This window comes from Pundamilia nyererei, unplaced genomic scaffold (genome assembly GCF_000239375.1).
Source record: "Pundamilia nyererei isolate P.nyererei 1_Seehausen unplaced genomic scaffold, PunNye1.0 scaffold00006, whole genome shotgun sequence".
In the NCBI taxonomy this organism is placed as follows: Eukaryota; Metazoa; Chordata; class Actinopteri; order Cichliformes; family Cichlidae; genus Pundamilia; species Pundamilia nyererei.
The window spans coordinates 3,699,695-3,724,073 of record NW_005187407.1 but is presented as its reverse complement, the minus strand read 5'-3'; the positions used below and the strand labels follow the sequence as shown (position 1 = coordinate 3,724,073).

General features: G+C 39.4%; 2 protein-coding genes across 3 annotated transcripts in view; both read right to left on the bottom strand.

Annotated features, from left to right (window-relative positions):
• Nucleotides 1–9,520, bottom strand: part of smtnb (smoothelin b) — a 49,385-nt gene extending 39,865 nt beyond the window's left edge. The window contains exons 1-2 of the mRNA XM_013914847.1: nucleotides 9,434–9,520; nucleotides 9,161–9,296 (exon numbers count right to left, since the gene is read on the bottom strand). Of these exons, the coding sequence (XP_013770301.1) occupies nucleotides 9,161–9,211 (51 nt within the window). The 5' untranslated portion in view covers nucleotides 9,212–9,296; nucleotides 9,434–9,520. The remainder of the gene's footprint in view (nucleotides 1–9,160; nucleotides 9,297–9,433) is intronic.
• Nucleotides 9,521–11,346: 1,826 nt separating this feature from the next.
• On the bottom strand, nucleotides 11,347–23,641 carry trafd1 (TRAF-type zinc finger domain containing 1). 2 transcript variants are annotated; one of them, XM_005722128.2, is made up of 12 exons: nucleotides 23,301–23,641; nucleotides 22,623–22,671; nucleotides 22,386–22,521; nucleotides 20,965–21,018; nucleotides 20,444–20,867; nucleotides 19,617–19,892; nucleotides 19,478–19,542; nucleotides 17,099–17,359; nucleotides 16,792–16,930; nucleotides 15,808–16,018; nucleotides 15,555–15,612; nucleotides 11,347–13,501 (listed from the first exon to the last, which is right to left on the bottom strand). In XM_005722128.2, exons 2-12 carry the CDS (start codon nucleotides 22,655–22,657, stop codon nucleotides 13,463–13,465), a joined length of 1,698 nt encoding a protein of 565 aa, XP_005722185.1. In that variant the 5' UTR covers nucleotides 22,658–22,671; nucleotides 23,301–23,641; the 3' UTR covers nucleotides 11,347–13,462. The 2 variants fall into 2 exon arrangements, with proteins under 2 accessions (XP_005722185.1, XP_005722186.1); XM_005722129.2 differs by having other exon boundaries at nucleotides 15,808–16,015.
• Nucleotides 23,642–24,379: the final 738 nt, after the last annotated feature.

The following is a 24,379-nucleotide window of genomic DNA, read 5'->3' as shown; positions in this document are numbered from 1 at the left end:
ATGTGCCAACGTGCTTGCAGCAAGTGCAGTTGCACGTGTAGGAAAGCTTAAAACGTTTTCAATAGATAGACCTGGGAAAACACTGTCCCCCTTTACACTAGAGGTAGCAGCCACAAAGAACAGACACATAGAGGAATGCGCGGGGGCCACGAGGGTGGGGTGGAGGGGGTGGTATAGTAATCAACAATGCCCTATAGGGCCGTAATGATGCACTGAAGACAGATATGGACTCGAATGTGCTGTATTCATTTAGTCTCACATTGGTGCAAACAACTCCACACACTGAAGGATTAATCAGCGCATGCTTCATTGTGCACACATGGTCGGCACTCTGATCTAAACTGCAAAATAATTACTGTTCGGCTGTGTGCATGACCTCAAAGTTATTTCAGATCTTTGCTGCACTGCTGCGTCTCAGCACACTAAAAATCAGCTCTGCTGTGTAATTCTCTTTGGTCTCGTTCAGCCACTCCTGTGAAAGTGCTTGCCTCCAGACCCGCTGGTCAGGTCGCAGTGAGGTATCCAGGTCGAGCAGGAAAACTGTGACCCACATTTGGGAGCCACTCTCGTAACAGGGTTTATGCCTCACTGTTCCTTAGTACTTTCATTTCTGATACTGAATCTTATCTGTAGGAGCTGGTTCTTGAAGCTGAAATTGTAGTTTAAAAAAACCCCAAAACACCTTATTTGCTTTTAAAAAAAAAAACATTTGTATATTCCCATCCAGGAGGAACGAGCCTTTCAAAAATCCCACTGCATCCTACACTACAGTTGCACTGTCCTGTGAGAAGACTTTGAAAGTGTATGATGAATCTTCTCTAAATATGCTACATCGCTGGTCAAACCGAAGCCCTGCGTGACCGACTCATTTAGTTTAATGATGGAGGGCCAGAAGGCAGAAGTGGTGTCCCACAGGAAGAAAAAGAGAGGGATAAATGAAGCAATTTGGGATGCTGCAGAGCACAAACTGTTTGTTATAAAAGATCCCAGAGAGGCAGCAATAAAAATCCTGCGTATAACAATGATACAGAGACAGACTGAGAGAGGCAAACAAAATTTAACAGATCAGCAGTGTACATCTCAAGAATGCCACGACATTAACAAGGCCGAGCTGGAAAGCAAAACATAAACATCCGCCTGATGAGTTCTAGGGACCTCAGGAAATGCCTCTTTCCTCAGGAAGTTAATATAGAAAAAAAAACTAACAAAGAAAAACAGTGTTTTTAAATTTCTTCAATTGCTCATTTAAAAAGCATTATCCAGCGCCATACAATCATCCTTTTTTATTAACTCTCTATGTGACTTAATAAAAAACTTTTTTTCTCCCTCCTGCTGAATGCAGATCCTTATATGTTCCATTTTCCTCTATAAACAGAGCAACAGCTTAGTATTTAAATGGGAGCAAAATCTGTGTCGACTCCCTCCAGCAGTACAGCTGAGAATCAGAGCTTGGGAAGTAGCATTAGATAGCATCTTAATGGCATCTCAATGAGAGTTAATTTTCTCTTCCCCCTGAGAGAACAACAGATTTCTCATCACATCGAAAAAACTGTATGTTTCATCCACATCTGCTGAGTATTTTTTGTCTAAAAACTGGACAAAGAGAAGACTTTGGAACCCAAAAATCTCCAGACACTAAATTCATAAAGCTCAAGGGAAGGTTGCTGTCCATCTCAGAGACGACTCTGACAGCAGACAGGGACAAGGAGGGGAAGAAAGAAAGCACACGTTCAATGTCTTATTCAGACCTTTTCCATTTGGCTGACTGATGATCCGGACAGAGATCAGTCGCACAAACTGCCTCTGCTGGATCACTTACCAAACAGAGGAAAAGACCAGAGCAGCTGTGACAGCAGCAGCAGTCTCATATCTGACAGTTACAAAACTCGGTGCACCGCCTGCTTGACAGCTACACAATATACTGAGTCTAAACTTCACAGGCGGAGTCTCCTCAGTCGTTCTGAATATCTCCTGGCTGACTGCATCAGAAGTACTGGAAGTAGGAATTCTTCTGACAAGCTGCAGACTGCAAGTTTCTAAGAGTGAAGCGCCATTAGTTTGAGTCAAACCAGACACAGCAACACAACCCACATTGTGCTCAATTTATTTTCAACAATAAACAGAAACTAATTTAGGGAAAAAATATTTTTTTAAACATACACAAAAATAAAGCAACACTACACTACATTGATGTTCCCTTCCTGACACAGTCGTGAAGGGTTCTGCATCTTCTCCTGAGAACAAACTGCTGATATTTTGTTTGCTGGGTGAATGTATAAACAGATAAAACAGAGATGTCAAACTCATTTTACATCGCGCAGCACATACATCCCGCTTTGATCCGGTGAAAATACCCTTTCTGTCAGTGTAAAGTAGCTCCACTGCACATTTAATCCCGGAGATCTCAATGCAAGAAAAAGAAGAGCAACATCAACACTACATGTTCCAGTTTTTCTACATGATAAAGTCAGTGTGACTCAGTGTGAGCGTAAATCGTAAGAAATAAATATATAAAATGACTGAAAATTCTGGTAGCTCAATGCCCAGATTGTCCTGTAATTATACAGTGCAAAGATTTGTTAACTCACAGAAAATGTCCTCTTGTACTTATTTATGTATTTTACCGTGGACACTAAAAAAATAGATATTTCTGTAGTAGATATTGAAAACTGGAATTCTCCTGTCATTTTATTTACCTCTTTATCTATTACTTTATTACTGTAGTTAGAATGGCTGTGGAGAGATATTTATCATTAGGACAAGCTGTAAAATTTATAAAAGCAATTAAAAGTCCAAAAGTGTCCTCCTTCACATTTTCCAAAGATGTTCAGTGAGCCGGACTGGTTTCTCTGCCAGGCCGATTCTGGGCCGCGGACCTTGTGTTTGACACACCTTCACTAAAATATGGAGCCCCACTGATTTGCTGATTTAGTTTACCTACCCACAAAGGACTGGGGAAAAAGTGCACCTTTATTTAATCCCACTTCTACTCTATAAGTCACCAAATAGTCTTCATCAAGCTTGTTTGATATAGACCATGTGTGTCAAATATAAGGCCCAGGGGCCGCAATCAGCCCAGCAGAGACTGCAATCTGGTCCACTTGACAGCTTAGGAAAATGTAAAAAATATTACGGGATAAATTTTGGACTTTACAGTGTTTCCTATGGATAACGACCTCCCCCACGAGCATTATTACTACACCGTAGTAATAAAGTAAACAATCAAATGACAGAAAAGTTCCTGTTTCTACTATATATTACAAACATTTGTTTTTTTTTAACAGTGTTTCCACAGTAAAATAAAACAAAAAAGTATTTTCTGTGACTCAACAAAAACTGTTTTTAAAATAATTACAGGACAGACTGAGCAATGAGCTACCAGAACTTGTTTTGTCATTTTACACATTTATTTCTTACTGAAAGTCATCAGATATCTTTGTTTTATTACAACAACATTTCTTTATCATGTGAAGGAACTGAGATGTACTGTAGAAATGGCACTTCTTGCTCTTATACTAAGACATCTCAATGCAGGATTCAATGTATAGTTAAACTTTGTGAGCTTCACTTAAGATCAAAGTGGGCTGTATGTAGCCCATCAGTTTGACATCCCTGATATAAAGAGTAACGTTTTGTGATAAATGAAATGCACTCAACCCATTTGTTTTGGTGGATAAACACTTTAAAAGTCTACCTGTCATTTTCTTTTAAATAACCTATTTTTTCACTCTGTCTTGCAGAGTACGGGGTTTGATAGTCGTTAAAGTGAAACTCCTGAAATTTAAGCTTGCTGTTGGGCTCCAAAGGCCACGGTGACAATTAGTTTAACTTTGTATCGCAAAATATTTAGTAAAGTTTCCAAACACCGCCTCATGAGAACTATATAACTCACAGACAAGGAGTCTAAGCAGTAACAATTTATGTACAAGCTAATACACAATCTTATAATAATGTAATCACATTACTACACTGTACACTCTAATGGCATTACAAAAAAAGACTGCTAAAAATAAAATACTGCTTCAGATTTTAAAGGCCGCTCGTCCTTCTGGAGAACCCACCTTTTCAAAAATGACATAACAATAGTAAATATACGCTTAAAGAAGAAAAACTGACACACTGAACTCAGTTTCAACTTTGCCTTCTAAACACAAACACTTAAATACATTCTGAGCTGCGCTAAACAGTGTTACGTTCACTCTGAATGATTGTCCCACAATAACAAACTACTGAGGGGTCAAAGACCAGATGATCTCAAAGTTCATGGTTTTTCTTTTCTCATCTGTTCAGAGCTAAAATCGTAGAGCACTATTTATAGCAGAACAAAAGTTTCCAAACATGCAGCTTCTTATCTCAGCTGAGCACGGCCATTTATTTGGATATTTGCTTCAAAGACTGAAGCCAGGAACTAAATGGTTCACTATAATAGGCTGTCACTGCAGCAGTGCAGATAGCTCATCCTGCGTCAGAGGGAGCGCTGCCCTGAATATTAAACTGCTCCAGTCTTCATCATCACCTCCCTTTAATCCTTCGGAAAATGGAGCACAGACACACATACACATCTGCATAGGTCAAAGGCAGCCAAGTTCACAAACCCTAAAGCTCGAGATGTAGGAGATACTTCAGGTTAAGTTTTCTTGTCTTTACAGGTGTTTGTGGTGGGATGCAGGTGTGCATTCGGAGGGAGATGTAATGCATGCAACAGGACACTTCACTCAATTTTCCAAAAAAAGGTATGAAGGAATGAAAATGGTTTTCAGGATCATTGAGGCGACAGCAATACCTGATCATTTCAGCTTCAATTTGATTTATATCACTTTAAAAAGGTGCCACTACTGTACTGTTCTGTCACACACCGGCTGTTACAGCCGTGGATGATTTTTGAATAATGTAGGTCAGACGTGAAATGGTTCTTAATGCTCAGGCATGTTTTACTGCTCTTGGCTCTGTGTGGTGCTAAAGAAAGAGGAGATTGATGATGATGAACACAGCAGCCGCAACCCACCTGCTGTTCAAATCTTCTGTTTGCAAGTGGGCAACCAATCAGAAGACAGCTAAAACAACTTGTTTCAGACTGCAGCCACACTAAGGCCACGTTTTAAATGAAATCTCTTTGCGTGTGTCTGTATGCGATTTAGTCCGCAAGGAGTTGAGCAACAAAACTTGGCACAAAGTTTAGACTCCTGGATGCGCTTATCTATATCAGATATTATAAGGCTGTCACGTTGCCAAGCAACCACTTACCAAATGACCTTTTTTTTTAAGGTTTTACACACTTACAACACCTTAAAAGCATCGCATAGTTTGAATTTTCATCACATTTATACCCACACAGTTGAGTTATTTATCATACATTATGATGCCACGACCCCTATTCCATTACTACCTACTCAGATTGACTGGGCACGGTTTTTAGGGTGTTCCATTAGGTCAGGGGTGTCGAACTCCAGGCCTCGAGGGCCGGTGTCCTGCAGGTTTTAGATAACACCCTGGGCCATCACAGCTGATTTACAACTCTAGGCCTTGGAGGCCTAGAGTTCGACACCTGTGCATTAGGTCAGGTGCTATGTGGTACCAGTACCTGCTTGGCCGGGTGACGTCGTCAGACTGCATGCCACCGATTGGCTGGTCAGTAGAGTCACTCGATGAGTCATGAGATCATCTCATTCACGAAAATCAAACCTGCCATTTCTGGAAACGGTTACAAAAAAGCAAAAAACAAAAAAACCCAAAACGCAGTGTTCTCCGTCTCAGCAGACCGAGCAGCAGGTATTCTTGCTTCTACGTCAAGCTTTGTTGTAGAGTTTGTTACGTCGCAGGACGCTCGAATGCGTTGCGGTCCAAGTAGGTAGTAATGGAAAAGAGGCCTAATGTGATTAAATATTTGAGTTTGCCAACAGCACCAAACGCTCCAGTTAATACTGTAAGCATGGCCATCTATTGTTATAAGAAAATGAAGGATTATTTTGAACTGTGTATCAGATATTAACTCTAATTCACTTAAAATTTTCCAGCTCTTACATTTTATAGTTGGTACAAGCATAACCAGTCCCCTTGACTGAAATTTCATGGAAACAATTTTTTTTTTCTAATTTTAGCTTGGAGTGTATAAAAACACACAGCCTGCATATCTATGAAACTGTCCCAGACAAGAGTTATGTAATATAGTGCAACTCCTGCAATTTATATCTTCCTAATGACAAGGCTGACATTTTGGACCCCCGTCTCTGGGGGTTAAGCAAACTCTGCACACTATACCAAGATCCTTCAAAACAAGTCCATTCTTCCTCTCAGACTGTAACCGTTGAGCCCCTGTCAACTCACAAAGGGTCCACAGAGCCATAAAATAAAGGCCCAGGGGTCCCATATATCAACGAGGCTGGACCACAGAGCAAAATCGGCTATTTTAAACATGTGTGAATGCCTCTCGCTCACCAGGGAGAAAGGGACAGTCACACAGCTGGCAAGACAGGTTACAAATCATTATGCGAGACATCCAGCCCGTGTGAAACCAGCCCAGCAGGCGCCGCAGGCAGAAAAGTCTCCAAGCGGTCAAATCAATTCATAAATAATAAAACGTCTGAGTTGTACATTAACTGCAATGTGATTTTTATGCAAATACTGATTTCAGGTCTGTTACAGTGCAGCCAGAGAACCAACAGACACTTTCACGACAGAGCAGGATGACGCAAGATTGCCACATCAACAGACACCTGCAGACCCAACCCGTCCTGCAGGTTTAATCCACAAGAAAACTGTTACCGCACAGCACATTGATGGGAATAACAGCAGATAACCATCACCCTCAGAGCTTGAAACCATCAGATAAAGTCTGCTATTAAGTAACAGCGGTTGGAGTGGTTTGGAAGGAAAGGGGTTTTCTCTGAGTGGCCTCAGCAGCTTTTGTGTTTTTGTGGCCACACAAGCACCATTCAGACAGATGACCCGCTGCAAACACTCCCCCTTCCCACCTCAACTCTTCTCCTGAGGAAACCAGGACACCAACCGATTATTCCTGTGGACATTTAAATAATTGTGGTAGCTGAGAGAAAAGACAACTGCTTTCCCTTGTTGCCATGGAGGGGATTAAATGAGCAGTATAAAAGGCTGGCCGGGCTTTCAATACAAGTGTAGAGACGGGATTAGTGGCGTTAGAGAGGCCGCCGTATGACCTTCTGACTGCTTAGTTCATTAGGTACAACACAGGCCTGGAACTTGTGTTCGTTATCCAACTGTTTAATAGCAGCTCCTCCACCCGGATTTACGATGAGCTTAATTAAAGCCCAGCCATCTCCAAACGGCCGTCATCTTTTACTAGTGTCCTGAATAAAGGCAGATTCACAGAGAGCATAAACCCCACACAATGAGGTGTTATGTTTCATAAAAAACTTAAAACACAAAAAAGGCTCCATTCACAGCTGTCATGCCGCGTTTAAATTACACCGCAACCTCATGTGAACTTCTCCTCCGGGTTTGTTTCGTTTGAATCCGAGTTCACCACGGAAAACCCTGACACTCGAGTCACCACAAACATCATCAGTGAAAATGTGGGATCTCTGTGACCTACAGGCTGCTGGTCACGTCTGAGGGAGGAAAACTGAGCGGAAAGACGCTCAGCCGAAAGAGTCCCATTTGCTCCAGCTCAGTAAAGGCTTGACTAATGGGCGTCAGGATAAGAACACAAGTTTTTTTTTAATTCTCCTGCTGATGCTGATGCTCCTCTCTGGACAGCATTTTCTCACAGGCCACACAGCAAGAGGCAGACAAGCACCCTTAAAACCAATGAGCTGGGGTCTCATGGGACCATAATTTGGTGAAAAATGTGTCTGAAATTAAATATTCCCAAACGAAATCTCCCAATACAGTCTTTGAAACCTTCCCAGCTAAATTTGTGGCTTTCCTCCCTCGCACTCAGTTCATCTTCCTGCTCCGTTTTCGTATAAATAAACTCATAAAGCCCCTGATCAAAGCAGCCAGTGCCACCGCTTCAAAGTAAATCACTGTGCTGAAGGATAAATATTATTTCCTGCATGTTCTCCTGTGCTCCCACCAGTGTAACGTCACTCATGGTGAGAGCGATTTATGGGAAAACAGGGACTGTGTCTGTCGGCAAGATGATTCCAGACTCTAATGGATTTGGTTTAAGGAACAGCACGCAGGTCAGCTAAACATCGCATTCATACCCTGACTCGCTTCAAAAGCAAACAGCTCTTTTCTTGTCAGGTTAAACGATCTTTAAAAACAGCAATCAAGGGTTTTTTCTTCCCCTTCTTCTTTTCCATTTTAAAGTGCACATTCTTCTGAAATCAGCCAGTGAGGGTAATGACAGAAAAGCAAAGCCACACAGAGTTGCAGCTGAGAGATGCAAACTTGAAGGCTTTAAGTCATTACAAATTTAAAAAAACTAAGGAATGAATCTGTTGCATGTATGACTGTTGCGTATGTGTCTGTGATTCAGACAAACTCATGCCTAAACAAGGGCAGCTGACTCATACTTCCTCGTAGGCATGTCTGCAGGTGTTACTTTCCCCTCCTCCATAATTAATTACAACCTTTCTGATAAGAACTAATAAATGTTTCTAGACTTCCTGGTGAATGATACATTCCTCCTGTCAGTACTGACTGATGCTCCTGTGACGTAATGCCTCATGAATAACTTTATTAATCATGAACTACTTTGAATATTCTGCATCAGACATTTTTAGATATTAACTTTTTTAAACAGCTACTTTAAACAGCTACTGACAGCTGTTTGCTTTGATTATACACAAAACTACTCATTTATTAAAGATTCAAATACCCTTTAATATCCTGCCACCAGTAGCAAACCCTCATAATTTTTGTACTGCTGTTGTGTTTGGGATATACTGGAGATGAATTACTCCCACTGTAGTGGTAAGCACTGGGAGTAGATGGCCCTGTATGCGTGCAGACCACCTGTCTGGACACTCTTACCTGTGAGGTATCAAAAGGTGAGACAAATACTGAATATATCAACAGCACTGGGCTCAATCACCGGTGATCAGACAGACATTTACCTGGATTAAAAGCACACATTTCATTTAAAGACATTTTCCCCCATAACAAAGGAATCACTTAGCCCCCTAACACACTTATATCCCACAGTGCTCAGCATTAGTATTCCCATTCATCTACTCACCAAAGCTCGGAGAGAGGGCTCATCCAACGCTGAATAGCTTTCCATGGACATTTCCGAGTGTCCTGTCGAGCTCAGGTGAGACGAGGTCTGGATAGGGATAGGTGTCCCGATCAACAACAACAACGTCTGTACCCACCTGCACGGCACGTAGGCTGTTGTTATCGTCTTTTTAAAAATTATCCGCACTGTCTATAACTTTCTACTCAGCACAGCAGAAACTTTTTTTTACTTCTGACAACAGAAATAAACCCTCGTCCTGCTACAAGAGCATACCTCGGTCGTCTTCGTCCGTTTCTCGAGTCACAATGAAAGTACACACAGTCCGAAGTTCTCACGAGGAGACGTTGGGAGCTTTTTGAACCGAGGATTCCCTCGGAAAGGTGTAACCCCGCCCCTCGCTGGATCTGGCCTCTCCCGGCGCTCATTCAAAGCGCGCCGCTGTGTGGGGAGACGTAAAATAGCCTCCAGGTATATATGGCACTCAAATCTTTAAGACTCTCATTAAAATCCCATCTTTTTTATAATATTAATGAAGCCTCCCTAAAAGAATACTAATAATTATACATGCCTGTTACCAATAATTATAATAATAATTACATCTATTTATAGTCTGTAATTACCTGTTTATACAGTAAATAAGGGATTAGTTTATATGATAGTACTTATCTAATAAATGTAGATTTTTAAGTTTTATTGTTGATAACAGGGCAGTAGAGCAGACCGGAAAGGTGGGACAGAGACCAGGGAGGGAATGACACACAGGAAATAGCCCAGAGTTGAACTAGAGCCAGGCCCCTGCAGTAACCTTTCAGCAGATGGACATCCACTCACCCCACTAAGCTAAACTGACGCCCAAAGTGTGCCTTCACTACTGCCTTCATTCAAGATTTTGTGCAAATGTTCCAGAGAGATTTTGGTTTATGTTGACACTGATAGCATCACACAACTCCACCACATCCCAAAGGTGCTCTGTTGGATTGAGATCTGGTGATTGTGGAGGTCATTTGAGTACAGTGAAGTCATTATGTTCAAGAAATCAGTTTGAGACTATTTGGCCGTTGTGACATCAGCCATCAGAGTAAGGTTACACTGTGGTTATGGACATAGTCAGCAGTGACAGTCGGACTGTTTGACACTATGGAGCCCAAAGTGTGCCAAATAAATGTATCCTACACTATTGCACCATCAGCAGCCTGAACCACTGATAGGCATTCATGCTTTCATGTTGTTCACACCAAATTCTGATCCTACCATCTGAATGAAATCAAGACTCAGACCAGGCAGCATTTCTCCAATCATCTATTCATGAGGTTTTGCAAATTGTTTCCTGTTCTTAGCTGACAGAAGTGATAACCAGTGTGGTCTTCTGCTGCTGTAGCCTATCTGCATCATGGTCCCTCATGTTGTCCATTTAGAGATGCTTTTCTGCATACTTTGGTTGTAACGATTGGTTATTTGAGTTACTTTTTTGAAGCAGTCTGGCCTTTTTCCTCTGGCCATTGACATCAACAAAACATTTTCACTCACAGAACTGCCACTCACAGGATATTTTCTGTTTTGGGACGGTTCTCTGTAAACCCCAGAGATGGTAGTGTGGGAAAATCCCAGATCAGCAGTTTGTGAAAAACTCAGAGCAGCCCATCTGGCACCAACAACCAAGCTACGTTCACAGTCACATAGATTACCTTTCTTCCTCATTGTGATGCTCAGTTTGAATTTCAGCAGGTCATCTCAAGCATGCCTACGTGCCTAAATACACTCAGTTTAACACAGAAGGCAAAGCAATTTACTCAAATTTAAAGTAAAATAATTAATAAATAAATAATCAGAGATTCTGGATTTCTGATTTTCATGCACTTTAACCCAAAAATCATCCAAATTAAAACAAAATAAGTCTTGACATACAGGTATTTAACTTTACATTTAATGAATATATAATATATTAAAATTTAACATTTTAAATATTATTAAAATAAAAACATTTATACTGTATTCTTAGTGTTAGAGACACTAGTATTTCACTTCCCTAGCCACGCTGTTGGCGGTAGAAAAGAAATGAGCAGTGGATTAAGTGAAGAACATGAGCAGATATTTTAGTCTTTCTGCCACTTTGTTACAACCAGGTTTATTCATGTGATGTATATGGAAAAGAAAATACAAACACCAGTCACAAAACTATCAAAGTGCGCCTTAAAACTTTTAATAACTACACAAGACAAAGAGCATCAAGACAGCTGTTCTTAAACAGCACGTCAGCCTAAAATCCAACAAAAACAACACACAAGGTGATTTCGCTCATGAGCTGCTGTCTACTTGGGCATTTTGATCACAAAGGCAAAATGTGCAGATCTCATTATATGAGCAGGCCCTATGTTACACACAAAATACATCCTATCTATCCTAACTACTTAGAGGAGAAACATACAAAACTTTTAACACTACTTCATAAAATATTAGAAAACATCTTATAACACCACAAATATAATTCTATAAGCTTTCTATATGAATTCTATATGATCCGAGATATGATGGTATTTAAATACAAATGAAAACATTACTGAGTAGTTACAAACAAATTATTAAAGACAAAAGTTTAACAGTATAAAAAGACAAGTGTTCAATCGAACTGAAAAATCTTCTCTTGGTCAAAGATGTAGAAATTAAAATTGTTCCTCAAGCCCTTTAAACTAAATGTAAAATCTATCAAAGTGCTTTAGGTTATAGAAAGACGAAGAAACGGCAAATAGTGGTTACAAAAAAAAAAAAAAAAAAATTAAACGTAACAATAATAGGCTCGAGTAACAAACGAAATATAAAGTCTAACAAACGACACTGTTGGGGTCGGGTGACTGCCCTTGACACACACACAGTTTTCTTCATAAACCAAGATGTGATTTTTAAGGTCTTAAAAAAAAAACAAAAAAAAAAACAACCTTATATTCAGTATAAATTAAGTCCATCTTAGCATTTATAGTGAAGGCTTCATGTTAGCCATAAAACATCTGATATAAAGTAGAATATGTATGAATAAACCAAACAGACTTAAGTGCCCCTATTATACTTTGTAGGCTTTCCCTATTCTTTAGTGTGTTATGCATATAATCTGTATGTGAATGATGGACATAACCTCCAGGTATGCCTCAGGCCTGCATCCTTTTAAGCGGTCAGTCTCCTCTGTTTGTAGGCTATGTGAAAAATGGTCCTCGGCTCCTTGGCTACCATGAGGAGTATTTATGGGCTCAGTAGCTAGCTTCAGCTCATACTGGATAAAACATGAAGTTCATTTTATAAATTATGCTCCTTGCCGGAGTCATCTGTCAGCATCTTGTCAATCAGAAGTTGATAACTAGTGAGTGTGCAGTTTTAAAGATCAGCTCGAGGCTTCCTAACAGGACTTCTCTAATGAACAGGTGACGCTACGCTGGCTACACTATTTAGCTTTTCTGTGCAGGTTTGCAAAGTTATAAAGTCCATAAGGAGTTACAACCCCCAGAAAACACTGCTCCTGAACTCATTCTAGATTGCTATGCACCACACTCCTATAATGCCACAAGACTGGCACTCCCTCAAACAAAGAACGAGCAGCTGCCTCACAGTCTGCCATGATTTTCACAGTAGAGTCATTTCTGCTCATTCCAAAATATCTTAGTTTAGAGCAAAGCATGCCAAATGTTCTGCTGACTGAAAGACGGTATGCAGGAGTCTTCATGCACCCCTGATATCTGAGGAGGCAGAGTTCAGCACTCCTATAATCTTGATGTTAGAACAGCCACATCATGATGGTTCAGATAAGTAAGAGATAATGGTTGTACTGTGATTTCATTTATATTTACATGTAAACTAATCACAGAAAGTTGGAAGTAATCAAAATTCTCTCTATTCTGGACTATCTTAAGTATATAATCATAGCTGTCCTTGCTTTCATGCCAGCTGACCAATCAGAGCAGGGTTTTGTGCAACGGGGGTTCTTAAAATGAGAGGAGCTTAAATGGGAGCTTTTGAAGATTTCACAAGTATACAGTTTGAGAAAATTGTAGTTTTGAACATTAAGGCATGTAAGCTTACTGTAGCAGTCTCCCAAAATAAAAATTACAAAGCTACAAAGAAGCATAATAGGGGCACTCTATTTTTTTTATACTAAGAGTAAAATTCCTCAAGATATAAACTTTAAAATCCAAACACTCTCACAGGCACTTAGCAGATAGCTATATGTTTCATTAAGTTTCAAAAAGTGCAAAAAGTTACACGAAAAGCAGAAGAGTAGAAGATTTGGTTATTCCATTTCTGCACCAGTCTCAGCTCTCACTCTTCGTCCTGCTCTTCATTTTGCTTCTTGGGTAACTGCAGTTGAGAAAAAAAAAAAAGTGAAAATGCTTTTAAAATCATGCTGTGTGGCCCTCACGTTAATGATACAGTTATTCTGCGATCAAATGTCTTCAAACTTTTCTTCTTCTTTTTTTAACTCGTTCTGTGTGCAGAGAATTAACGATCTCACTTATTTCATAGTAATAATTACATCCTTGTATTTATATTTGCATCATCCTATGATCACCATGAAGAGCGCACATGGTCTGCATCAGTGTGCAGTTACATTTCTATCAAACCTTCTTTTTAGCATAGTGCTGGCCTTACTTTACTGGGTAGGGTCCACCTTTTGTGCACATTGGACAGAACTGCAAACAGCTGTGATGCAGCGTGAGAGCCATCTATCAAAGCTAGCAGTATGATTTGGAGCAGTTTGTGCCGTAATGGCTCTTTTGTGATGGCCTAGCTGCACCATAGACATATAAATAGGTTTTTGTCACCCATGACCCCGTTGCTGGGTTCACTGGTTGCTATGCCTTGGACCACTTTCAGTAAATGTTACCAAGAGCTCCCATGACCTGCTGTTTTGGACCTGCTCTATCCTCAATGTTTTCCTTGTGAAAGTTTCACAGAGGGGCGTTGAACAAAGTTCTTTCTTTGTGCTAGCTGGTTTAACAAAACCTAAACCCCAGGTCAGAGATAACAGGTATCACGAGTGGTTATCAACTTTCTCTGTTAAGCTGTGTGCCCACATAAAAAGGGGCGCTTCACCCCTCATGTGACTTTTGTTCCTGTCCAAAATAATCCCTACGAGTGTTGTCTACTGTCATCAGAGATGCTATCAGATAGTGCTGATAAAATGGTGATTAAAAATCTATAAAGAACCTAAAAACCATAGCAGTGAAATGCAACACTGTCACAAATAAGATAAGAGATGAAATAATCTGGTGATTTAGTGTACAGACCAGTAAAATAAACATTATGTTAATTGGCAGAGGTGGAAAGTAACAAAGTACAAATACTGTACTTAAGTACAATTTTCAGGTACCTGTACTTGAATAGTTTTTGTTTTCTCACTACTCTTTGCTTTTCCTTCCTATAGTTGTTTGTTGAGGTACTTCAGCATCTAGCTAGCCATACTGAAGACGAGTAAGCATTAAGGGAATGTGAGGTCATTACAAATGCAGCGTTTTTAAATCAGCTCAACAAACATCAGCTAAAGGTCCAGCTGCTGTATTTCACTCCCAGATGGAGAAAGATAAGAAAGGGGACAGGAGAGAAAGAAGAGAGGTTAATCTAAAGGTAAGAATTGCTTAGTGGGATTTGATAAACTGTAAATTTAAAGCTTACATGTAAGTCCTCATGTTTTTAAATCAGATATTGGGTCTGTACATGTGACATTATGTTTTTTTCATATTGTCAAACTTGCTGCAAAGCAAACTGAGGTAGACTAACTGCTATTTAAAGGCTGCATGAAAATCCTCTGCAGGTTAGTGGAGGATAAACAGGTTAGATTCCTGTGCTGTGATTGGTTTAAAGTAAAGAACAGTGTGCACAGACTGGTGCACAGAGGCTGTGGTTTTATGGTCATAGCTATACTATAAACCACCGAATGTATGTCAGTAGAGATTGTGCACAGTGTATGCACTGTTTGGAAGGTAAAGACACTGTCAAGGTACGTCACTCGTTATGCATAAATGTGCTGTGTTTTTATTGTTAATCAAATTAGGATTATTAGCAGAAACATCTTATTTGGTTTAACTTCAATTTTTTCTACTTTTACTTTTTTATGCCACCTGCAAAACAAAAAGTTTCGGCTTTCGCTTTGTTTGTTTTTTTTACATTTTATTTTATTATTAACAGGTTACTTTGAATAGGTTAACTTTATCCTACTGCTCTGTCATTAATTTAAAGTTTAAGTTTTGGCAAAAACAATTGAGGAACAAACAAACAAACAAAAAAACAAGCAGGAAAATTAGCTGGTGTTGCCTGGGTTAACTTTTTGCTTTTTCACCATGTACATGCTCTGATCCTACAAACATGCAAACAAATATCAATGTAGGTGAATGGGATTTTAAAAGTTGTGTACCTTTGATACTTGATTCCTTCTGTTACCTCTTCCTTCTTTGTTTTCTGGATAATGAAGTCTGGTGGAAAAATACATTTAAATGAGAATATTAATAACATATCAGGTCCATTCATCTATTTTCTTTACTACTTGTTAAGAGTCACAGGGAAAATATCACTAAAAGTGCAGCAAAAAGTATATATTTAATAATTTTTTAAAAACTAACAACAGTCGTGTAAAGCTAAAAAAATATTTGCACATATAATTATTTTACCCCTTTAGAGATGCATTCTTGTCTGTGTCACTGAAAGAAAAGTGAGCCCCTTCTTCTTCTCCGCCCTGCTGAGGTCTGTTCTTAAGCGAAACATCAAAGTTTGATGCCTTCCTTTGATTCGGTTGGCCGATGCAGCTTTTCTGCCATCCCCTTTGGTTTTGCCCTGATGGTGTTTCCCTGTCAAATGCAAAGTCCTCATCCAAGAAGTCTGCTATATACAAGAGAATTTTAAAAAAAAGAAAAGAAAAGGTGTAAATGAAAACAAATGCAGATGTAGATACAACAGAAGAAAAACTGGACATACAGTATCTAGTAACCCAAATAAAATGCAAACAACACAAACCTTTAACAAGTTATACAAACGTGTTTGCTGATACTGCATGAAAGGTATTCTAGCTTTATGTATGTAGTTTCTTTAAACTGAATTGAACATTTCTTTAATTCTGATTTTATCTAACCACAAGTACAAACGAAAACTCAATTAAACACACATAAACATAAAATATCTAAATCAATTTTATTCTCATGCTGTGATCACATTTAACTCCCTGATGAAGGCTCGTTTGCTGAACAAAGTTGTTTTAGATTTATGTGCTGTTACAGCTCACCTGGCTGAGCTCGTGACCCAAATACTGAAGGCTAATGCAGTGGCCTGGATTTATGTCCACCCAGGCCATTTGCCGTCTGTCACCCACCCCCACCCCCCACACTTACACACACTTTCCCCTGCTTTTGTTAAAGGTTAAAATGCCAAAACGTGACTAAACCATGAGAACAAAGACATTTTAAATGTCATTTAAACACAAGTGCGTCAAATCGCTAAATCACTGTTGAAACACAGACTTACAAAATTATTTCTGCTCATATAAAAAACAATGTCTCCATATATTACTACATCACTGCAAATGGCATATTTAGATTTCTCAGAATTAGTCAGTTATTTATTCCCATATTTCAGGTTTCTGAATAAATGTCAGATTTTACCTTGGTGCCTTATTCTCCTCTGAAACTCTGGGGACGGCAGCCCAAAGGCTTCTCTACCAGGGCTTAGTGGCTTTTTGATCGATGCTTTTGTTACGTTATTCAGAGGGTGAGCACTCTGGGGCCGCATATCACATTTGTCCTGTATTAAAGAACAACAAAACAAACAAACTAAATAAATAAAACTTTTAAAAAAAACCCAATACATACACATGTAGTTGAACACATTTTAAAAGGTAACACAGAGTTCTTAACAGTCATCATGAAGTGGGAGTTTTGTATTGGCTGGGTAATTAGACGAGTGAAATACCTGATGGTGAAAGACTACAGCCTCTTCAAGAGCAACTCCACAAAATTCACATGGTATGACCACATCGCCCTCTAGTGGACTGGCTGGAGGACTGTAGGACGCTGGGGAGACTGACCGCGGGAAGGTGGGGATATTAGAAGCGAGTGTGTCAGGAAGGCTGTGCATCAGCCCTGAAGTACTGGTGCTGGTCCTGTCATCTTTAGGTGGAGATGAGGGCTGTTTGCTGAAAGACGCAAAGGCCGAAGCAGGACTGCATCCAGTCTGAAACAGAGAAAAGTGGACACTGTTGAAACCTACGCAAGTCAAGTTGTCATGTTATGTCTAGATGGAAATAAGGCATGTGCTCCAACATGCATAGAGTTTAAGTGGACTGTGAACAATCGAAGATAAACCAAAGGTATGCAAATGTTTGCACGCTGTGTGATATCAGTCTGGATCTACGTATTTTACACTGAGCAGCACACACAATTACTTGTCATTTAACAATACAGAGTGCCAACTGAGAGGGCAGCAGTGTGTGCAGAAGGCTTAGAAAGAGAACCAGAAATACACAGAGGTTATGAACTAAAGCTGAGGCTGGACTCAGACCAAAAGAGGGAAAATATCTGAAAATGTCAGCTGAAGTTACTTGGCAGGCTGAAGCAGGTCTTTTAGACTGAGTAAATGAATGTTTCTCTAAGAGGAAATATCTCATGATTTCCTGTCAGATATGCATAAAGTTTAGTTTCAAGGTGTAGCCTCTGGGTGGACGCCATCAGAAATATCTAAGTTCATTAGTCAAAAAAACAGAAAGAAAGAAAAAAGAAATTAACGAGTTAGTGATTAAACATTTTACATTTATAACAAAAATGGCAATATCTTATTTAAAATAACTTGACTGACAGGGTAAAATCATCAAAGGCACCGTCTCTTTAAATAAAATTCACAACGCCTGTATTCTAACTAACTGTTCAAACTAAAAAACAAAACAAAAGAAATCCAATGCGTTTCACCACACAAGCCATCATCAGAAAATAAAACAGGACTTTATAAGGAATACATGATCGTTTGTAATGACGTTCCACTAATGGTAAGCTTCCACCTAGGATGAAAGTGGCATTTTCCACTAGAGAAGCTCCACCAATAGGAGGAATCTTGAAAACCTGGACAGGTGCACCTATGTGTTATGGTGTTTTGGGCTTCTGCGTGAAGACTTCTGCACTGAAATACAATGGAGTTTTTGCTAATAGTTTATAATGGTAATACTATATAATAGCCCATGACTTAGAGCATAATTCCCCAGAAGTTAAATGGCATTTCAATGTATTTTATTTAAAAAAAAAAAAAAGCGATTATATTTACCTACAAATGCTTAAAAGGTTGGGCACATTAGAATAATGGGGCAGCAAGTCAGCTTTTAACAGGGGGGTGGCTGTGCATCCATAATGCACGTCAACATAATGAATATTAAATATAGATGTAAAAAAATACAATAAAAATAAAATAAAGACGTAAAAAGGCAACATTAATCCACTCGATAATACGGCCCGTGTACCACAAAGTACGAAATCGTTTTACTCATGCAATATGTAAAATTATTTACATGCTACTTTAATTTAATTATAGTATAATTATTTCCTGTAAAAGCCTGACTTGTAAGCCCCTTATTCACGTGTACCTACCTTTAGGTATTAGTGGGTAAATATAATTAGATTGTAATTTCAAATTGAAATGCATTGAAATTTCATTTAATTACAGGGGAGTTAGTTGCAAGCAGTATTTTAAAGTTACACCGAGTTTTTTAGGTTAAACATCACCACTCTGTGAGAATAAAAGCAGTTTAATGTTACTTGGAAATACAGTTCCTAGGAGTTCTTTGATGATTTATGCTTTGTGTTTTCCTTCCAAAGACAACTTGACATAGATTTGCTATGAATAGTGATATGTTTTGTTCTCAAAGAACCAACTTTAAATATTTTTTGTTTCACTGATTATACAGCCAATAAACACCCAAATGCAAGCAAATGAATATAAGCTTTTACTTTGATAAGTCTGGGGAGGATGAACTGCTCCTTTTTATTTTCATTTGCTGAAACTGGCCCCCTCTAAACTTACACCATGCCTTATTACAGGCGGAAGTAAGACAACGTTTAGAAATGTTGGACGTGAAGAAAATCAGCAAAAGATCCTTATTATTATTCAAAGCAACAATTGTCTAAGTGTATAATTGTGACACACGGCAGTCTTTTCAGGCACCATGTGACTGTAGTGCTTTTGTCCATCGTGTATTCTGTGACCCCACTCAGGTTTTAGCTCAGCCGATTTAAAGGAACTTTCCGACATCTAAAACTCTGAGTGGTAACATCGAGTTAGCACTGAGACTCAAAGGCAATCTCAAACCTGATGTAAAATGAGGTCGTCTTCTGGAAACAGCTCCTCGCAAAATTCACAAGGCAGCATTGCATCTGGGGAAACAATTTGAAATGATCAATAAATGGATATCCGAATAACCTGATGTTTCCAGCAAACATTAACTCACCTTTTTGATCGTGGTCCTGCACTGCACTTGTACTCGATCCAACAGTGAAGTCTGGATAGTTGTTGTTGGACAGAGAAGTGTTGGATTTTCCAATCTTGTGATCCCAGATACCACTCCACACGTTGCCCTCGACACCTCTGGACCCCGTGTCTCCTTCAGTCTGCAGGCTGAGAGCCAACATGTAGTCCAGACCAGATGAATCATCATCCAGAGTGTGCTCAGTATGTGCCCATGTGCTGCCGCTTCTGCTGTGCAGAAAATCACTCTGCCCCAGCACTGGAAGTACAAGATATTTAAAAAAATAATAATAATTAGTTCCGGAAAATAACTCAACAGCATGGCAAATTCATTCTAATCTCTATGCAAAATGTAGAGTAAAAGAAAATATAAATGTCTGTTTAATTATTTTTGGTAAAATGTAAAAGTTAAAACAAACATGACAGTAAGAGACCTAAAGTGTGAGCAATATTTCACAAGTTTTTGAAGAAAACTGCCAATAACACTGAGGTTATGCTGATATAGACAAACACACAGTGCTGTGTATGTTCTGTCTGTGTATGTGTGTCCTCCCGCGCAATCAGGAGTTGAGGAACCAAATTTTGCACACAGGTACATCTTAGGCCCCTGAAGCTTCTGATCTAAAACACACGTTATGATGATATCATCATGATACCTAGCAATTATCTAGCAATGGGGTAAAATAACACATTTTTCAGTTTAAGCACCTACAACACCTTATAAAAGTATTTTAATTTTTCAGCTAGTTACATTTCTGGAGCATTCATTTGTGTGCTGCTGTTTCAAAATGTATCAATCAAAACACTCACAGCTGCTGAAAGGATTCTGTGGTGAAATATTTCTCCAGTCTCCTAAGGGCCGAAATCCCCTTGAAGTATTATAAACTGAAGGTCGGGGAAAGACCTGCTGCTCTGCTGCACTGACGTTATTATTTTTCGGGCCTCTCTCTTGGCTTCTCAGGGGGTTTCTAATAGAGTGAGCTTCCAGCCATGCCCCTGACTGAGGGTCCCCTGGACTTCGACCCATCCTACTGTTGTTTCTTTCTTGGGGCGGTGTGAGGCTTCCACATAAGGCTGGATGTGTAGCTTGTTCTCGCAGCATTACATTGCACTTGCAGTAGGGACAAGGCTCAGTGCGCGTTCCACAATAATCCTCGTGGTCTTTGGACTGACTGAAGACAAGCTCCAGTTCGCAGTACTGGCATGGAACCAGCCGCTGAGAGCATTCAGAGCTCTGCAACAGACAATCATCATGAAGACGCAGGATTTAATGAAGATTAACGAAGCTGAGAGTTATAAAAATAAGGAATGGAAAGGCTTTTCAATAATACCTGGTGGGCATCCAAATTATTCTTCTCAATCTTTAAACCACACTTGCAGGTAATCTAAAATGAAAAGCACAGGATTTATTACATTATCATTATCACTGTTGTGACACTTTAGAATCCAATAAGGTTTAAATAAAGAAAACAACAACAACAACCCCCCCCCACCCCCAAAAAAATACACTAACAGAGCTTGCACTTGAGAAGAATTTAACTTTTACATTCTTTAACTTTTTACACTTTACACATTAATAAAACTTGTAGAGAGCAGGATGAAACTTTTTTCCCAGGTTCAGAAAAAGTTTGAGAACCACTGCAACAAAAAAAAAAAAAACATCTGTGATGTATCACAATATTTCAGCAACTGAGAAACACAAAATGTACATAAAAATATTTTAAAAAGCAGTGACTATGTATCACCGTGTGTTTTATCATTATTATTCCCTTCTGACAAGATGTCCTGCGCACAATTACATCTCTGTCAGCCATCTTCCTTCTGAGTTTCTATTTCTTCATTTCAAGTTAGCCAACTTTCATTTCCTTAAGCCCTTTCCTTTTGTGAAGTAACACCAAATGAGTCATAAAGTAAGAGAATCCAGTGAAATCAAATGGGTGGTGGAATCAATTTACAGCAAATAAATGTTTTCATAAATTCAGAATTGAATTTACAAAGCTTCTTTCAACATACAAAGTCTTGAATAATTTAATCTCGCACTGCAAGTTAACTTCAGTCTCCATGAGTTTTCAAACATAGAATGGGAGGCAAAACCTTCAACTTTCAGGCCCCGCAACTATGGAACCATCTCAGAGTTCGGATTTAGGAGACAGACCCTCTCTATTTTTAACATTAGGCTTAAAAGTTTCTTTTTTGATCCACCTTATAGTTAGGGATGAATCAGGTAGGCCTAACATTCCCTTTGTTATGCACCAATAGGCCTAGGCTGCATGAGGTCTTCTCAGACCTGTGTGTTTATACTGCTGTCTTTAGCAGTTATCAAGTTTGTGTCTCACATCCATAATGTGTCTTTTGTCTTAGCTCTCTCTGCGCTCTCATCTTTCCCCTACAGGTTACAGATTATGACTGCCTCTCCTTGAGCCTGGATCGGGTGAAGGTTTCTTCCTGTAACCAGGGAGTTTTTCCTTCCCACTGTCGCCAAGTCCTTGCCAACAGGGATCGTGCGATTATAGCAGTTTCTTTCTAAAATTGTAGGGTCTTTATCTTACAGTACAAAGCACCTTGAGAGGAAAGTTGTTGTGAGCTGTCAGTAAATAAATAAAACTGAACTTCATAACATCTCTCTCTCTCTTTACACACACACACACACACACACACACACATATATATATATATTCCCCACCTCTGAGAGCACACATCTATCTATTGCAGAGATCATGTTAAAGTCTACATCGCTCCTCTTCAGGCTTACCTGTGTATGTTCCTGCTGCTTGTGATCCTGCAGGTCTGACCTGGGTACTGGCTCCTGGCACACATCACACAGAGAAATATTTCTTCTGCAGTGAATCTCGTGGGTTGTAAAATTGGCCTCAGGGATGTCATGTTTGCTTAAAGGGACAAAGAAAATTAAGAAACCTTTTATAACGTCAATCTATAAAAAATATTCATCGGGCGATGCAAAATATTCCACCTATTATATTATACCTACCAATTGCCACAGAACTGTGTGTTTTCATCTGCCATGATTTTACCAAAGACTGTGGGGGGAAAAGTAATACGTTAGTAACAAATCAGCAAGTTGTTAGGAGGAAGATACATTTAAATCAGCTCTCTGGTGAGTTTGGCGTTCATATGAGCTACAGTTTGAAGCTAAAGAATATGTGTGACTGATTCGTGAAAAAGGTGCCATTTGAACATCGGGTGACAATAATTTTTTTTTTATCGAGCTCTATTAAAATAGGCCCAGACATTATATGGGCCGCCACTGTTGTTAGTCATTGAAACTGCTTGGCAGCAGGACTTTCGGTTTGCTCACCCAGTGTTTCAGGCAGGTAGCTGACGTTAGCTGACAACGATGGCCTGAATTAGCAAGGAAATTCCTCCTCAGTAATAACTAACAAGCATATTTTAACTACCTCGAAACGTTTTACTGTGCTAGCTCCTTATTATTTTGCTAGATATATAACCCCGTATTGAATACACGACTAGGTATCACCGCAAAGTTAACGCTAGCTAACTAACTTTATAAGCGCATACGAAGAGGCTACTAAGCCAAGAAGCTAATGTAACATCGTTTTCCCCCCCTTTAGATAGTTTCTGCCGACCGTTAGAAGTAAAGCCAAATCAACCGATTTAACGCTAGCGCTTATCAGTCAATGATATTCACCCAAACTCACAGACGACAGATAACTACTTGACGACAACTAGCCAGAAAAACAGTTCGCTATTTCCTTCTTGAGCTGGTTTAGATTGACACCCAACGCGGAGTTCGTCAGGCAGTTTACGACTCAACCAAACCAAAGCGTCTCGTCACAATTTATAAAATTGCAACCAGAATACACCTACCGAACGGAATGGCAGGCTCTATATTTTGGGGTCTGGACCCACTTACGTTGAAGCAGTTAAGGGTCAAAGTTAACTGTAAGTCTTAACTCAGGGCACAAAAGCTTCACTTATCTCGCCAGACTGATCTCTGATTGGTTGACAGGAGGACCGTGCAATGGCTGAAAACGTCTCGGGTAAATCTACTTATTTTTATTTTTTCTATCCTATTTCTCCGAAATCTTACACATTTAATGGTTTAGTGCACATTTTATTGTATATTTAGCTAGATATTTAAACCTATCATTTCAAAACATGATTGTCGTTAATCAGTTTTCTTTTTTTAAAACCAGAAAAATAATAGTTTCAAATTAAATAACAATAATGATTACCATCTTTAAAACTATTAGAATTTTAAGTCTACAATTTAGTGGCGATCGCAAACAAATTACCAGCTTTAGTCCCATTTAGATTCATAGCCTGGATACTATCATACACTACTCAATCACATAAAGCCAAAGTTCAGTCAAAACGTTATAAAATTAAGTCAGTTAAACTCAATGGATGTCAGTTTGTCCAGATAGAAGCATCAAACACTGAGAATTTACTTCTTGTGCTTTGTTGCAAATGAAAGCTACAACAGGTGCACTGCAGAGCTAACAAGACCACCTGCATAAGGGAATGGCTTTGCAAATGGTTACTAGAATATTGCTCTCTTTATCACTAACTGATTTTTCTCTAGTATCGCTTTTGCTAGTGTTCTTGATGGCACCTGCAGCCCGTCATGCCATCCCAAGAAGTTCTGCTGTGTCTCCCTGCTCAGGAGATAGGCGGTTACTCAAGGAGAGCTGTGCAGGGCAGTAGAAAGCCATGAACCCAGCATCAGCACCAGTATTTGCTCCTGTAAAAGCCCTACAAAATGAT